Below are 18,417 nucleotides of genomic sequence, written 5' to 3'. Positions count from 1 at the left end.
CTCCCTATTAACTCAGTCTTGGATTCGGACACCTGCAGCTTTAGAAAAACAATCAAAACACAAACTGCACAATCAAGGTTAAAACACAGAAAATATATGGGCCTTCACTCTGGCCAAACTAATTAAACATGAATACACTTTCGGTTATACAAATACTATACATCTGGTGTGTCAAATATATAATGATTATAAAGAATAGTATTTCTAAAACACTTTAACATAAACATTCTTTTCAATGATGATTAAATATGGCATGCATAAAACATTGTATCCATCTGAGCACATTTGGGTGGGCCAAATGATCAGTGAAATTCCTCTTTCTAGCCTCCTCACATAGATGGCTTCTCTTGACTCACTAGCAACGTTCCCAATAAAATACATTTGCCAAACATTTTGTCTGATTTCCCTTCTCTGTTCTTGCAACTTAGCTCAAAATGAAAACTTGTCTAAATGGGGTAGGTTTTCCACTTCAGTAAATGAACGTCCACGTGGAGACCCTTGTTTCATTCTGAAGGATAACTAGTAGTGTCCTTACCTTCTCTGACCTATGTTCACTGCACTCTGTCCAACCTTGATGCCAGGGTCCATCACTGAATCCAGTTCTTTTCATTACATATGTTGTGCCACTGACTCATCTCAGTAACTCCACTAATTTCACATTATACACAGATATTGGACCTGATTTAGATTTCAGCAAAAAGTTGCTCCAACACTGGGCCCTATATCTAAATCTAAATTTGGGAACCCAATTAATTTTCCTTCTCTGTTCCGAAGGGTGAGGAGATATGCATCAAATTAAATACAGTGTAACTCAATAGTCACACAGTCAATCTTGGAGGCCAAATTATAGTTCACAGAGCTTTATTTGGACTCAAATTCAAACTTACATACATGAGTCTCAAGATTATAGTATAAATGTACAGACTATCCAATTGTGAATTAAAGCACCATACAATATGAAATTCAACTAACATATAAAAGACCACTAGCTCAAGAGCAATAATGCAGAAAATGCGGCAATACAATTGATGCATATAGTTAAAATCCCTTAATAACGAAGCTAAACTTCTATAAGTTTGCAAAACTAGTCAGCACAACAGAACTTCTGGTGAAGATTCTATCAAGAGATGCATGGAAGCATGACGCCACTTAGAAATTGGAGTTCAAGAAAAGTATCTAAGTGAAGTCAGCTCTCAGCTAAGGCAAAGGGAATCTGAATCTTACCACTAACTAAACCACACTTAAATCTTGTTTCCTCCAAGGATGATCTCGTTGGCAAATACTTTTCCTAGCTCAAAATTTTCGTCACAAATCACAAGTTGCCAATTAGCTTTAAGCCTCCTGAAGTTTCAGCATCATCCCTAGTACCACCTCACACTTCGGAATTTCACAGGAGTTACATCTTCCAGCCCACGATACTCCTCTTGTCCTCGATAAGTGCTCACCTGGGCTTTTCTTACCATCTCAGACAATGAGCTCCCTATTAACTCAGTCTTGTGTTCGGAGACCTGCAGCTTTAGAAAAGCATTCAAAAATCAAACTGCACAATGAAGGTTAAAACATATATATGGGCCTTCACTCTGGCCAAAACTAATTAAACAAGAATGCACTTTCAGGTTATACAAATACTATTCATCTGTTGTGTCAAATATATAATGATTATAAAGAATAGTATTTCTAAAACACTGCAACATAAACATTCTTTTAAATGATGGTAAAATATGGCATGCATAATTTTTTTATCCATTGTAGGAAAGTTTGTGAGTGTGTTTTTACTGTGTCACTGACATCCTGGTAGCCAGGACCCTAGTGCTCATACATAAAAACCTATATGTCAGTGTGATTTGCCTGTCTCACTGGGATCCTGCTAGCCAGGACCCCAGTGCTCATAGTTTGTGGCCTAATGTGTATGCCTGTGTAGTGCCTAACTGTATCACTGAGGCTCTGCTAATCAGAACCTCAGTGCTTATGCTCTCTCTGCCTTTACATTTGTCACTGTAGGCCAATGACTACATTTACCATTTTTTATTGGCATACTGGACCCCCCTTATAAGCCCCTAGTATATGGTACCTAGGTACCCAGGGCATTGGGGTTCCAGGAGATCCATATGGGCTGCAGCATTTCTTTTGCCACCCATAGGGAGCTCAGACGAACCCTTACACAGGACTGCCACTGCAGCCTGAGCGAAATAGTGCACACACTATTTTACAGCCATTTTCACTGCACTTAAGTAACTTATAAGTCACTGGTATGTCTAACCTTCACTTGCTGAAGGTAAGGTGCAAAGTTACTAAGTTTAGGGCCATTTTCCCAGACTTTGTGAGTGCGGGGACACCATTACACATGTGCACTACACATAGGTCAATACCTAAATGTAGCTTTACAATGGTAACTCCGAATATGGCCATGTAATATGTCTAAGATCATGGAATTGCCCCCCCATTCCAAATCTGGTATTGGGGAGCCAATTCCATGCATCCTGAGGGCTCCACCATGGACCCCCAGTACTGTCAAACCAGCTCTCTGAGGCTTGCACTGCAGCTACAGCTGCTGCCACCTCACAGACAGGGTTCTGACCTCCTGGGGTCTGTGCATCCCAGTCCCTGGAAGGTAGAACAAAGCATTTCCTATGAGAGCAGGGTACTACACCCTCTCGCTTTGGAAATAGGTTTTACAGGCTTGGGAGGGGTAGCCTCCCCCAGCCTCTGAAAATGCTTTGAAAGGCACAGATGGTGCCCTCCTTGCCTAAACCAGTCTAAACCGGTTCAGGGACCCCTTCTCCTCTGCTCTGGTTGGAAACTGGACAAAGGAAAGGGGAGTGACCACTCCCCTGTCCATCACCATCCCAGGCGTGGTGCCCAGAGCTCCTCCAGTGTGTCCCAGACTTCAGCCATCTTGCTTTGCACAGTGTGGGGGCACTCTGGAGGGCTCTGAGTGGTCAGTGCCAGCAGGTGACATCAGAGACCCTCCTGATAGGTCCATACCTGATAAGGTAGCCAATCCCGCTTTCAGAGCTATTTAGGGTCTCTCCTGTGGTTTCTCTTAAGATTCTGCTTGCAAGTTTCCTTCAGGAATCCTCTACAACAACTTCAGCATCCTCGGACCAACCGCAGCCTGCTCCAAGAAACGCTGTAACTGCAACAAAGTGTCTACAGGAGACACTTTTCTTCAGCAACCTCAGCTCCAAGTCAGCAATTGTAACAGTTTCCATGGTGTGCATGCTCTGGGGACTCCCTGTCTTCATCCTGCACCAAAAGGACTGAAGAAATCTCCCGTGTAGTGACGGAATCACTCCCCTGCTCAAAGCAGGCACCTTCCAAGGTGACGACCGGTACCATGGGACTCCTCTCAGGGTGATGAGCGTGCTCCTAAGGGCACAGAGGGTGGACATCATCAATATAGACTGTCCTGAGGTCCTGCTGATGCAATTTGAAGGAGGTAAGACCTTGCCTTCCCCAAGAAAGATGGTACCTCTATGTTATCTGTCTTCATTGCTTCCTGAGGCCTCTGTGCACTCTTTGCAAAATTCCTTTGTATACAGCCTGGTCCAGGTCCCAAGCACTCCACCCTGCGATGCTCAACATGCTGAGTTGTTCTCCGGTGGCATGGGACCTTCTCTTGTTATGCTGAATCAACTGCATTTTGCACCTCCTTTGTACCCAGATCCTGTGGCTTCTGAGGGTGCTGGCTGGCATCCTGAGGGCTCTCTATAGTGCTGAGAGACCCCTCTTCCTCCTCACACAGAGTTGAGGCCCCCAGGTCCCTCCAGGGTCCATCCAGTGCCTTTTTGATAAAAAATGCACTTTTGCTGTAGCCAAGGCTTGTTGATGCCTTCTAACATGAAATCTCATCTGCAACAATCTTCACGCCGTGGGACATCTTCTGCATTATGCAGGAACCTGCTGGCATCTCCCTGGAGTGAATTTCTGCAGTGTTCAACTAACCGGGACTCTTCTTTTACACCCTCTTCTGGGTTGGCAGGGGCTCCTGTCCTGCTTTAAACTTCTTTAAACTTCTGGACTTGGTCTCCTTCCTTTTTAGGTCTTCAGGTCCAATAATCCAGCACTTTTTCTTTGCAGATTTGGTTGACTGCTGCAAAATCCCCAAAACGAGGTGTAGTGTGTCCTAAGGAAACTTGCAGGTCTTTACTCCTGCTTTTCTGGGCTCTGGGGTGGGCTAATTTACTCACCTCTCCTGTATTCTTACTCTCCCAGCGATTCTGCACACACTACACTTGTCTAGGGGGGAATTTGGGATTTACATTCCACATTTTTAGTATATAGTTTGTGTTGCCGCCTAGACCTAATTTCTCCCTTTGCATTCTATATAGGATTTCTTACTGTTTGCATTGTTCTATGACTATTTACTTGTCTAATATTGGTGTATAGTGTATATATTGTGTATAATGCTTACCTCCAGAAGGAGCATTGTCTCTAAGATATTTTTTGGTACTCTCTCACTCAAACAAATACCTTTATTTTTGGTAACACTGAGTATTGTCTTTACTTGTGTATATGTACTGTGTTAACTATAAGTGGTATTGCATGAGCTTTGCATGTCTCCTAGTTCAGCCTAAGCTGCTCTGCTATAGCACCCTCCATCAACCTAAGCTGCTAGAACACTACTACATTCACTAACAAGGGATAACTGGTCCTGGTGTAAGGTGAAAGTACCCAAGGTACCCTCTACAAACCAGGCCAGTCTCCTACATCCAGCTGAGCACTTTTGGGTGGGCCAAATGATCAGTGAAATTCCTCTTTCTAGCCTCTTCACATAGATGGCTTCTCTTGACCTACCAGCAATGTTCACAATCAGGATCACTGTTTGGTCAAGAACTCACCATGGTCCCTCATAAATGGAAGGGCTGTGTTTTTTTAATTCTGTTTAAGGTATCAGAAAGGTACCTACCCTTATAATCACATCATACAAAATACTAGTGGTAACTTCCATTACACACAATAGGTTACATTGCCCCCCACCCCCAAGGATCTTTCCCACTACCTTCGGGTACTTTATTTAGATTTTATTTGGGTATTGTGCAAACTATTAGAATGAGCAATAACTCTCAATGCAAAAAAGAAAATTACTAAAATGTATATTGTAAACCCCACTGTAGATTCTTACTATCGCTCTCTGGGGCATTTGAGAACTGCAGCATTTGTCAGATAGAATCTGTATGATTATTATTTGTTGTGGAGATGATTAAAGTATTCTACTGGGATGGTTAATGTTAATCATGTCTGTCTTTATTTCACAGCTTATGCCACAGTGGGCTCTTACAGCAAAGGGGAGAAGTTGAGTGAAGAGGATGACATTTTGAAAACGAGGAGGGGTGTTTGTGAAGGATATTCCACGCTGCTATGCCAAATGTGCAGGTGACTGGAATGGTGAAGGACAGAATTGGCACATAGGAATAGTTAAATGCCAGTGTTTAAGGTTTTTGGGTCTTGTAGTGAAGCTGTTAAAGTCCAAATTATTTTTTGCTAACGCAGTATTCAAAGTATAACTGCTAAGATGGCCATGTTGCTACATATCTGAAAAAATATCAGTGCCATGGGAAAAGTAAAACATGAACGTAGGCGCTCTAATTTATGGCCTTCTAGCCCCACAAGGCATCACATCCATCAAGGAGCATCCAAAGGAGATGGGCCTCTCCCAGCAGTGGCATGCTATAAAGTGCTGTTCTTGGCCCAGCTGCCTGGACACAGACACTCTACTGTGGGGATTTTCAGCCCCAAAAGGCATCACATCATCACCATAATGTTTATTCGGTTATAGGAACAACCATAAAAGATCATACAATCACAGTACATACATTTCATAATGCCGAAAAAAATGAAGAGCAGCAAGCTCCCTGTCCCTTGGGACCTGGTTTAAGGCAACCTTCAAAAGACAACGATATTTCAAGTGTCACAAAACTGACGCATGTAAAAGAAAAGAAAAAAAACAAGCAGCTTCTGTGTAGGCTGTCCTCTTTCAAATCCTTAAGCAGAATTTAGGCTTCTTGACCTACATGTTAATTGTGATGTTTTAAAAAACAAATAGATTTCATGTAACTGGGTTTTGACAAGGACTGCCTACACTGTAGCTGCTTGTTTTCCTTTCTTTCTTTTTTGTGTGTTGCACGTGTCTGTTTTTGCACACTTGTTCACGAGTACTATGTGTTTACTTGTCTTCAGTCACGGCATTACTCTAGAATAAAGATGGATGCCATTTGGACATTTTTTGGTTCATTAAATCCTGAAATGATTATGATATATGATTGATCATCTTCTCTCTTTCTTTTGGGGTCTGTATGAATTTGTCATTGCCTAATTGTTTCTAAGTTGATACCTGTTGAGCCATTGTTGACATCACAGATATCCCTGACTGGTGCTTTGTGCTTTTAGATGCTATTTTACACTTTCTTCTTTAAGCATTCCTAGCTCTGGTACTACTGAGTGAATGTATGTCCTTTTGGTAATGTTTTATTTATTAAATTAAGAATTATTTTCCCAACCTGGTGTGGGATCCTTTTTGTGTGGTTCTTTTACTGTTTTACTGTTTGAAGTGTTGCACAAATACTTTACACATTGCCTCTAGGTGAAGCCTGACTTCTGTGTGCTAAGCCCCCAGGGGTTTGAGAACAGGTTAATTTGAAGTTTGCTGTGCCTTGCCCTGACTAGGACTTTGGTTTCTAAAACAGGAGGCCTGGAGGCAGATGGTTAGGAGAAACTATGCTAGGGATGCCAGGTCTAACACAGGAGAAAAATAATGATTGAAAGATCAAAACTCTAAGGGGTAAGGGCTTTTGAATATCTGGGGTCAAAATAATATATAAGGGATATCAATACTATTTAAATTTATAACCTTGAGATCAGTCTCCTCAGACTTTCTAATATTTAACATCAAATCTGTGGGTGGAGCACTATATGGCACAGAAATATAGGGATACACACAAGTAAAACTCTAAGAATCAACTGAAAATAAATTCTTGAGGTCCCTAGTTAATTTGCCTCAGTGTGCTCCTATATTGACATTATGTATGGATGTGAGAGTGAAACATATTGCGTATAGATCAAGCATTGGACCATTAGTTTACTGATGATGACTCTGGTAGACTGTAGAGTTATCACAATATCACTCAGTCCTAAAATAGATGTTCTCTCTAGACAGCCATCATAAACTCCTTTCGCTGAAAAATGTATGATCACTGATGTCTCTCTGAATGGACGAGCTTTGGACCAACCAGAGGGAAGCCCCTTTGATAATCATAGTTTAGTTGAAAGAAACATTCGGGGAGTACGTTGCTGGAAGGGAATATCCCAAGTATGAGCTTCCCTATGGTGTTTTTTTTGGATTTCAAATGTTTGTCTTCCTTCAAATCATTACTCGAATTTATAATTCCTCCTGTTGCTAAACAACGATATGCTCAATTTCTCCCTATAAATACCCTTTGTTGCAATACTTGTTAATACTAGTAATACTGTATAATAAGCATTTCATTCCGATAAACGTCAAGCGTTCAAAGAGATGGATTAAACCGTAGCTCATTTATTACTTTTTGTAATGAATATGCCCACCATTGTATGAAATGTATGATCTCAATTTGTCACTGAATTGGGGCACCACAACATACAGTGGTACTAAGCATGCTTGGAACTGATACTAGGCGAAGCTACTGCTGCTGTTAACCTGGCTACGTTTTTATATTCCATATGTTGTCTGAAAAAGTAGTTTTTACTTAAAGAGAAAAAACAGGTTACAATAACATGCTTTTTTAAAATTTTAGATTTGAAGTTTATATATTGGAATTGTAAAGTTTCAATCCTTTTAATTAGTTATTGTTGTGTGTACAGTGATGATGAATTGATCTTATATATTTTATTGTAAGCGTTTAATGGGGGTGAAATTTCCAAATAAACTAGTTAATGATGATGATGATAAAACACGCATTAAAATGCTAAAGCAAAAGTTTTGACTGCGTTAAATTGTGCGTCTACAGTTACCATTTATATTAAACCGTATGAATCATTTGAGCTCCATTCAGAAAATGTTATCAAGACATCAAATCCTTACAAACACAACAGCAAATACAAATATTACACCATCACACCAATTTTCTTCTCTAATGATCTGGTTTGAATTATACATAGATCGCGAATACATCAAGTCAAATGCCCTACACTTAATTGAGCAAGCATGCCATAAAAATATCAATAAATCATGGTATTCCCATTCGATATAACATATAATTGGGACACACGAATTAGGCAGCCATGGTTAAATCCCGAAAACATATTAAAAAAAAAATATCGAATCGTGAAAGTGTTCGAAATTTTGTCATTATTGCCAACTCCTTGTCAATCTCATAAGACGTGCAAGTGCACTGCAAATTTCAGTTTAGGACACATTTTATCAATGGTGGATTTTTCAGTTCCATAAGGCAAATCTTAAAAAAGAGCCATTGTAATTGCCATCTTGCAGTTTTAAACAAACCTTTTGGAAAGCCAGCAGGTCCAATCTTGATAAGCAATGATGTTTCATGTGCAAAGGTTGTTAGTGCTTTTTCACTAAGTTTTCGGAACAAAAGTAAAAAGTATCACATTTAACAAAAAATCTGCCTCCTAAAGGTGGTAGGGCTTGCTTGCAATAAGCATAAACAATGAATCATCCCTACTCAAAACTGCTAGAGTGAGGTTCAACACAGCGTACATATTTTCCATGGCTATCCCTAGTAATGATTTTTTGTGGTTTGAAAGAATCACCCATAGAAGCAATTGTGGCTTTTACGTTTACACTGCCACGGTGATTCACTGTGACTCTCATTTACCACATCACTGTTCCCGTCCACCTTTTGCCCACATTCACAGTTGTCAGCCACTGATATGGCAGCCTCAGTAGTTCATTGCACAAAAATGTGTTACATTACTGCAAGCTGCTCTTAAGAACTGAATAGCATCCAACTTACTCGAAATAGTGGTGCCACTGAAAATAATAAATCAATACATTTCTGGGATTTGCGCTTAGTCAGTTTCTAGAGAGAAATAAACTTACAAGTAACCATGCAAATTGTGCCTTCTTCTTTCCTTTGCTCTTCGGACATATTGTCATTCTCGACTTGTGGCGGGGAACCCACTTAATTTCTCAAATAGGTCTTACAATATTTAGCTCTTTCTTGTACAGATTTAGCACTGCCCTGTTTACCTACTTGCATTTTTATTTTGGGTCAAATTAAGGCTCAACTGTATTACAGCGCATACCTATTTCAGGATATTCTGTCAATAGAACATATTTCAACCACATTTCTTTGTTTCATCCTCACTCAACTTTTATTGAAATAAAAAATCTATTGACAAATAGAATACCTTTAGAAAACACCAATCTATTGCAGAATTACCCAGAAATGGGAAATATGGCCGAGGACTAGTTCATAATATCCCAGCTATTTCCGTGCATTTATTCAAATTATTAAGGAGCACTAAGTTATTTGAAACTAAGTCACAACCACTATAGAACTGTGAATTTACACATATTTAAATGTCTACCAAGGATGAGTCACATACCAATATAAACATAAAGAACCTGATTGGCAAAGCTGTTTATGCATTTATGTTGAATTTAGATGTTTCAGATTACTTCATTTACATATATAAACATGTCATCCACTTCAACAAAGCACAGAGAAACACCTCCAAAAAGAGATAAATGCTGGGGTGGGCTTTTCATTCTTAGGAATGCCTGTAGCATCCTGCCTGCATATTTTAAATCTTTGCAAGGAAATTTAAGGGACCTTTAACCACTTCGCTGCCAGGCCTTTTCCCCCTCCTGTGCCAGGCCTTTTTTTGCCTATTTGGGGCAGTTCGCGCTTAGGCCCTCATAACTTTTTGTCCACATAAGCTAACCAAGCCAAATTTGCGTCCTTTTTTTCCAACATCCTAGCGATTCTAAAGGTACCCAGACTTTGTGGGTTCCCCTGAAGGAGGCCAAGAAATTGGCCAAAATACAGTGAAAATTTCGTTTTTTTCAAAAAAATTGGAAAAAGGGGCTGCAGAAGAAGGCTTGTGGTTTTTCCCCTGAAAATGGCATCAACAAAGGGTTTGCGGTGCTAAACTCAGCAGCTTCCCAGCTTTCAGGAACAGGCAGACTTGAATCCGAAAACCCAATTTTTCAACACAATTTTGGCATTGTACTGGGGCATACCCCATTTGTGCAATTTTTTGTGCTTTCAGCCTCCTTCCAGTCAGTGACCGGAATGGTCATGAAACCAATGCTGGATCCCAGAAACCTAAACATTTCTGAAAAGTAGACAAAATTCTGAATTCATCAAGGGGTCATTTGTGTAGATCCTACAAGGGTTTCCTACAGAAAATAACAGCTGAAAAAGAAAAATATTGAAATTGAGGTGAAAAAAACATCAATTTTTCTCTACTTTTTACTCTGTAACTTTTCCCTGCAATGTCAGATTATCGAAAGCAATATACCGTTACGTCTGCTGGACTCCTCTGGTTGCGGGGATATATAGGGTTTGTAGGTTCATCAAGAACCCGAGGAACCCAGAGCCAATAAATGAGCTGCACCCTGCAGTGCGTTTTCATTCTATACCGGGTATACAGCAATTCATTTGCTGAAATATAAGGAGTAAAAAATTGCTATCAAGAAAACCTTTGCATTTCCAAAAAGGGCACAAGATAAGGTGTTGAGGAGCAGTGGTTATTTGCACATCTCTGAATTCCGGGGTGACCATAGTAGCACGTGAATTACAGGGAATTTCTCAAATAGATGTCTTTTTTACACACACTCCTATATTTGGAAGGAAAAAATGTAGAGAAAGACAAGGGGCAATAGAACTTGTTTTGCTAATCTATGTTCCCCCAAGTCTCCCGATAAAAATGGTACCTCACTTGTGTGGGTAGGCCTAGCACCCGCGACAGGATATGCCCCAAAACACAACGTGGACACATCACAGAAAACAGAGCTGTTTTTAGCAAAGTGACTACCTGTAGATTTTGGCCTCTAGCTCAGCCGCCACCTAGGGAAACCTACCAAACCTGTGCATTTCTGAAAACTAGAGACCTAGGGGAATCCAAGGAGGGGTGACTTGTGTGGCTCGGACCAGGTTCGGTTACCCAGAATCCTTTGCAAACCTCAAAATTTGGCTAAAAAAACACATGTTCCTCACATTTCTGTGGCAGAAAGTTCTGGAATCTGAGAGGAGCCACAAATTTCCTTCCACCTAGCGTTCCCCCACGTATCCCGATAAAAATGATACCTCACTTGTGTGGGTAGGCCTAGCGCCCGCGACAGGATATGCCCCAAAACACAACGTGGACAAATCACAGAAAACAGCTGTTTTTAGCAAAGTGACTACCTGTAGATTATGGCCTCTAGCTCAGCCGCCACCTAGGGAAACCTACCAAACCTGTGCATTTCTGAAAACTAGAGACCTAGGGGGATCCAAGGAGGGGTGACTTGCGGGGCTCGGACCAGGTTCTGTTACCCAGAATCCTTTGCAAACCTCAAAATTTGGCTAAAAAAACACATGTTCCTCACATTTCTGTGGCAGAAAGTTCTGGAATCTGAGAGGAGCAACAAATTTCCTTCCACCCAGCGTTCCCCCACGTCTCCCGATAAAAATGATACCTCACTTGTGTGGGTAGGCCTAGCGCCCGCGACAGGATATGCCCCAAAACACAACGTGGACATATCACAGAAAACAGAGCTGTTTTTAGCAAAGTGACTACCTGTAGATTTTGGCCTCTAGCTCAGCCGCCACCTAGGGAAACCTACCAAACCTATGCATTTCTGAAAACTAGAGACCTAGGGGAATCCAAGGAGGGGTGACTTGTGTGGCTCGGACGAGGTTCTGTTACCCAGAATCCTTTGCAAACCTCAAAATTTGGCTAAAAAAACACATGTTCCTCACATTTCTGTGGCAGAAAGTTCTGGAATCTGAGAGGAGCTACAAATTTCCTTCCACCCAGTGTTCCCCCAAGTCTCCCGATAAAAATGATACCTCACTTGCGTGGGTAAGCCTAGCGCCGGCGACAGGAAACACCCCAAAGCGCAACGTGGACACATCCTAAATTTTGGAAAAAAACAGAGGTGTTTTTTGCGAAGTGCCTACCTGTAGATTTTGGCCTCTAGCTCAGCCGGCACCTAGGGAAACCTACCAAACCTGTGCATTTCTGAAAACTAGAGACCTAGGGGAATCCAAGGAGGGGTGACTTGCGGGGCTCGGACCAGGTTCTGTTACCCAGAATCCTTTGCAAACCTCAAAATTTGGCTAAAAAAACACATGTTCCTCACATTTCTGTGGCAGAAAGTTCTGGAATCTGAGAGGAGCTACAAATTTCCTTCCACCCAGCGTTCCCCCACGTCTCCCGATAAAAATGATACCTCACTTGTGTGGGTAGGCCTAGCGCCCGCGACAGGATATGCCCCAAAACACAACGTGGACATATCACAGAAAACAGAGCTGTTTTTAGCAAAGTGACTACCTGTAGATTTTGGCCTCTAGCTCAGCCGCCACCTAGGGAAACCTACCAAACCTGTGCATTTCTGAAAACTAGAGACCTAGGGGGATCCAAGGAGGGGTGACTTGCGGGGCTCGGACCAGGTTCTGTTACCCAGAATCCTTTGCAAACCTCAAAATTTGGCTAAAAAAACACATGTTCCTCACATTTCTGTGGCAGAAAGTTCTGGAATCTGAGAGGAGCTACAAATTTCCTTCCACCCAGCGTTCCCCCACGTCTCCCGATAAAAATGATACCTCACTTGTGTGGGTAGGCCTAGCGCCCGCGACAGGATATGCCCCAAAACACAACGTGGACATATCACAGAAAACAGAGCTGTTTTTAGCAAAGTGACTACCTGTAGATTTTGGCCTCTAGCTCAGCCGCCACCTAGGGAAACCTACCAAACCTGTGCATTTCTGAAAACTAGAGACCTAGGGGGATCCAAGGAGGGGTGACTTGCGGGGCTCGGACCAGGTTCTGTTACCCAGAATCCTTTGCAAACCTCAAAATTTGGCTAAAAAAACACATGTTCCTCACATTTCTGTGGCAGAAAGTTCTGGAATCTGAGAGGAGCCACAAATTTCCTTCCACCCAGCGTTCCCCCACGTCTCCCGATAAAAATGATACCTGACTTGTGTGGGTCGGCCTAGCGCCCGCGACAGGATATGCCCCAAAACACAACGTGGACATATCACAGAAAACAGAGCTGTTTTTAGCAAAGTGACTACCTGTAGATTTTGGCCTCTAGCTCAGCCGCCACCTAGGGAAACCTACCAAACCTGTGCATTTCTGAAAACTAGAGACCTAGGGGGATCCAAGGAGGGGTGACTTGCGGGGCTCGGACCAGGTTCTGTTACCCAGAATCCTTTGCAAACCTCAAAATTTGGCTAAAAAAACACATGTCCCTCACATTTCTGTGGCAGAAAGTTCTGGAATCTGAGAGGAGCTACAAATTTCCTTCCACCCAGCGTTCCCCCAAGTCTCCCGATAAAAATGATACCTCACTTGCGTGGGTAGGCCTAGCGCCGGCGACAGGAAACACCCCAAAGCGCAACGTGGACACATCCTAAATTTTGGAAAAAAACAGAGGTGTTTTTTGCGAAGTGCCTACCTGTAGATTTTGGCCTCTAGCTCAGCCGCCACCTAGGGAAACCTACCAAACCTGTGCATTTCTGAAAACTAGAGACCTAGGGGGATCCAAGGAGGGGTGACTTGCGGGGCTCGGACCAGGTTCTGTTACCCAGAATCCTTTGCAAACCTCAAAATTTGGCTAAAAAAACACATGTCCCTCACATTTCTGTGGCAGAAAGTTCTGGAATCTGAGAGGAGCTACAAATTTCCTTCCACCCAGCGTTCCCCCAAGTCTCCCGATAAAAATGATACCTCACTTGCGTGGGTAGGCCTAGCGCCGGCGACAGGAAACACCCCAAAGCGCAACGTGGACACATCCTAAATTTTGGAAAAAAACAGAGGTGTTTTTTGCGAAGTGCCTACCTGTAGATTTTGGCCTCTAGCTCGCCGCCACCTAGGGAAACCTACCAAACCTGTGCATTTCTGAAAACTAGAGACCTAGGGGAATCCAAGGAGGGGTGACTTGCGGGGCTCGGACCAGGTTCTGTTACCCAGAATCCTTTGCAAACCTCAAAATTTGGCTAAAATAACACATGTTCCTCACATTTCTGTGGCAGAAAGTTCTGGAATCTGAGAGGAGCTACAAATTTCCTTCCACCCAGCGTTCCCCCACGTCTCCCGATAAAAATGATACCTCACTTGTGTGGGTAGGCCTAGCGCCCGCGACAGGATATGCCCCAAAACACAACGTGGACATATCACAGAAAACAGAGCTGTTTTTAGCAAAGTGACTACCTGTAGATTTTGGCCTCTAGCTCAGCCGCCACCTAGGGAAACCTACCAAACCTGTGCATTTCTGAAAACTAGAGACCTAGGGGGATCCAAGGAGGGGTGACTTGCGGGGCTCGGACCAGGTTCTGTTACCCAGAATCCTTTGCAAACCTCAAAATTTGGCTAAAAAAACACATGTTCCTCACATTTCTGTGGCAGAAAGTTCTGGAATCTGAGAGGAGCCACAAATTTCCTTCCACCCAGCGTTCCCCCACGTCTCCCGATAAAAATGATACCTCACTTGTGTGGGTAGGCCTAGCGCCCGCGACAGGATATGCCCCAAAACACAACGTGGACATATCACAGAAAACAGAGCTGTTTTTAGCAAAGTGACTACCTGTAGATTTTGGCCTCTAGCTCAGCCGCCACCTAGGGAAACCTACCAAACCTGTGCATTTCTGAAAACTAGAGACCTAGGGGGATCCAAGGAGGGGTGACTTGCGGGGCTCGGACCAGGTTCTGTTACCCAGAATCCTTTGCAAACCTCAAAATTTGGCTAAAAAAACACATGTTCCTCACATTTCTGTGGCAGAAAGTTCTGGAATCTGAGAGGAGCCACAAATTTCCTTCCACCCAGCGTTCCCCCACGTCTCCCGATAAAAATGATACCTCACTTGTGTGGGTAGGCCTAGCGCCCGTGACAGGATATGCCCCAAAACACAACGTGGACATATCACAGAAAACAGAGCTGTTTTTAGCAAAGTGACTACCTGTAGATTTTGGCCTCTAGCTCAGCCGCCACCTAGGGAAACCTACCAAACCTGTGCATTTCTGAAAACTAGAGACCTAGGGGGATCCAAGGAGGGGTGACTTGCGGGGCTCGGACCAGGTTCTGTTACCCAGAATCCTTTGCAAACCTCAAAATTTGGCTAAAAAAACACATGTCCCTCACATTTCTGTGGCAGAAAGTTCTGGAATCTGAGAGGAGCTACAAATTTCCTTCCACCCAGCATTCCCCCAAGTCTCCCGATAAAAATGATACCTCACTTGCGTGGGTAGGCCTAGCGCCGGCGACAGGAAACACCCCAAAGCGCAACGTGGACACATCCTAAATTTTGGAAAAAAACAGAGGTGTTTTTTGCGAAGTGCCTACCTGTAGATTTTGGCCTCTAGCTCAGCCGCCACCTAGGGAAACCTACCAAACCTGTGCATTTCTGAAAACTAGAGACCTAGGGGAATCCAAGGAGGGGTGACTTGCGGGGCTCGGACCAGGTTCTGTTACCCAGAATCCTTTGCAAACCTCAAAATTTGGTTAAAATAACACATGTTCCTCACATTTCTGTGGCAGAAAGTTCTGGAATCTGAGAGGAGCTACAAATTTCCTTCCACCCAGCGTTCCCCCACGTCTCCCGATAAAAATGATACCTCACTTGTGTGGGTAGGCCTAGCGCCCGCGACAGGATATGCCCCAAAACACAACGTGGACATATCACAGAAAACAGAGCTGTTTTTAGCAAAGTGACTACCTGTAGATTTTGGCCTCTAGCTCAGCCGCCACCTAGGGCAACCTACCAAACCTGTGCATTTCTGAAAACTAGAGACCTAGGGGGATCCAAGGAGGGGTGACTTGCGGGGCTCGGACCAGGTTCTGTTACCCAGAATCCTTTGCAAACCTCAAAATTTGGCTAAAAAAACACATGTTCCTCACATTTCTGTGGCAGAAAGTTCTGGAATCTGAGAGGAGCCACAAATTTCCTTCCACCCAGCGTTCCCCCACGTCTCCCGATAAAAATGATACCTCACTTGTGTGGGTAGGCCTAGCGCCCGCGACAGGATATGCCCCAAAACACAACGTGGACATATCACAGAAAACAGAGCTGTTTTTAGCAAAGTGACTACCTGTAGATTTTGGCCGCTAGCTCAGCCGCCACCTAGGGAAACCTACCAAACCTGTGCATTTCTGAAAACTAGAGACCTAGGGGGATCCAAGGAGGGGTGACTTGCGGGGCTCGGACCAGGTTCTGTTACCCAGAATCCTTTGCAAACCTCAAAATTTGGCTAAAAAAACACATGTTCCTCACATTTCTGTGGCAGAAAGTTCTGGAATCTGAGAGGAGCCACAAATTTCCTTCCACCCAGCGTTCCCCCACGTCTCCCGATAAAAATGATACCTCACTTGTGTGGGTAGGCCTAGCGCCCGCGACAGGATATGCCCCAAAACACAACGTGGACATATCACAGAAAACAGAGCTGTTTTTAGCAAAGTGACTACCTGTAGATTTTGGCCTCTAGCTCAGCCGCCACCTAGGGAAACCTACCAAACCTGTGCATTTCTGAAAACTAGAGACCTAGGGGGATCCAAGGAGGGGTGACTTGCGGGGCTCGGACCAGGTTCTGTTACCCAGAATCCTTTGCAAACCTCAAAATTTGGCTAAAAAAACACATGTTCCTCACATTTCTGTGGCAGAAAGTTCTGGAATCTGAGAGGAGCTACAAATTTCCTTCCACCCAGCGTTCCCCCAAGTCTCCCGATAAAAATGATACCTCACTTGCGTGGGTAGGCCTAGCGCCTGCGACAGGAAACACCCCAAAGCGCAACGTGGACACATCCACAATTTTGGGAGAAAACAGTGCCTACCTGCGGATTTTGGCCTGTAGCTCACCCGGCGCCTAGGGAAACCTACCAAACCAGTGCATTTCTGAAAACTAGAGACCTAGGGGAATCCAAGGAGGGGTGACTTGCGGGGCTCGGACCAGGTTCTGTTACCCAGAATCCTTTGCAAACCTCAAAATTTGGCTACAAAAACACATGTTCCTCACATTTCTGTGGCAGAAAGTTCTGGAATCTGATAGGAGCCACAAATTTCCTTCCACCCAGCGTTCCCCCAAGTCTCCCGATAAAAATGATACCTCACTTGTGTGGGTGGCCCAGGTGCCTGCAACATAATAAGGCCCAAAACCTGAAGGGATAGAAGGGATAGCACAGCAAGTTTATAAGGGCATATTCTTTTATACATCTTTAGACGGACTCTGCTTTGGGGACCCACATAAGTGAGGTGTCATTTTACTTGGGAGACTGAGGGGAAAACTGGGGAGTAGGAATTTTGTGCTGGAGCGGTGATCCTACTAAGAAAAATCAGGAAAATATGCTTTTTTATGCAAATTGTGAGGTTTACAGAGGAGTCTGGGTAAGAAAATGTTGGGGGAGCCACACAAGCCACACCTCCCTAGACTCCTTGGGGTGCCTAGTTTTAAAAAGTTTCTGGGTTTTGTAGGTTTCCCTACATGACGGCCGCACCCAGGACCAAAAACATAGGTGGGCCCTCCCCCCCAAACACAGGTATTTTTGGAATATATCACTTTGATGTGTGCACATACGTCCGTGATGTGCCAAACACTAAAATTGTGAAAAGAAACACACTTAGGTTATGTGAAGAAGACCCCTCACCCACCAACCAAGTTGGTGGCATGCTTCATCATCGGGGTCCCACCTGAGGCACCTAGCGTGTCTCAAGTGTGCTGCGACGCCTGATTACAGCGGAGCAGGTTTTGTCATTTGTACCACACATACTGGTTGGATTTGGCACGAGGGTGAGTGATGGTTCAGTAGATCAAATTTTATTAACAAGAGATTTCACAAAAGTGAAATGCACTGGTAATAACTGAAAGGCCAAAAAACTGAACCAATGACTCACAGCTCGTGAGCTGTAAAGCCACGACAAGGCACCAACCGCTTTACAGTCCATTCACACACCTTTCATACATGACATGCACTAGACCATTCACGCCGCCAGCCACGGGCCCAGCACATTACAAGACTCGCATCCACAGACAGCGCCAGTCAAGGGCCCATCACTTTCATACGCCCACATGCCTGATACAGCAATCACACCAGCTGATGAGTGTGTGGACTGGCGTTTGGCCGGCACTGCCAGCCAAGCGCCACCCCACCCACACCACCAGCCAAGCGCCACCCCACACACACCGCCAGCCCAGCACCACCCCACACACACCGCCAGCCCAGCGCCACCCCACACACACCGCCAGCCAAGCGCCACCCCACACACACCGCCAGCC

General features: G+C 43.9%; 1 protein-coding gene across 1 annotated transcript in view; it reads left to right on the top strand.

Annotated features, from left to right (window-relative positions):
* The window catches only part of LOC138265101 (kyphoscoliosis peptidase-like), a 350,383-nt gene that overhangs the window by 64,573 nt on the left and 267,393 nt on the right, over window positions 1–18,417 (top strand). The window contains exon 4 of the mRNA XM_069212641.1: window positions 5,259–5,376. Coding sequence (XP_069068742.1) covers window positions 5,259–5,376 — 118 coding nt within the window. The remainder of the gene's footprint in view (window positions 1–5,258; window positions 5,377–18,417) is intronic.

The sequence above is a fragment of the Pleurodeles waltl genome, chromosome 11 (assembly GCF_031143425.1).
Source record: "Pleurodeles waltl isolate 20211129_DDA chromosome 11, aPleWal1.hap1.20221129, whole genome shotgun sequence".
In the NCBI taxonomy this organism is placed as follows: domain Eukaryota; kingdom Metazoa; phylum Chordata; class Amphibia; order Caudata; family Salamandridae; genus Pleurodeles; species Pleurodeles waltl.
Note: the sequence above shows the minus strand (reverse complement) of the source record. Positions and strands in the feature narration are given on the sequence as shown.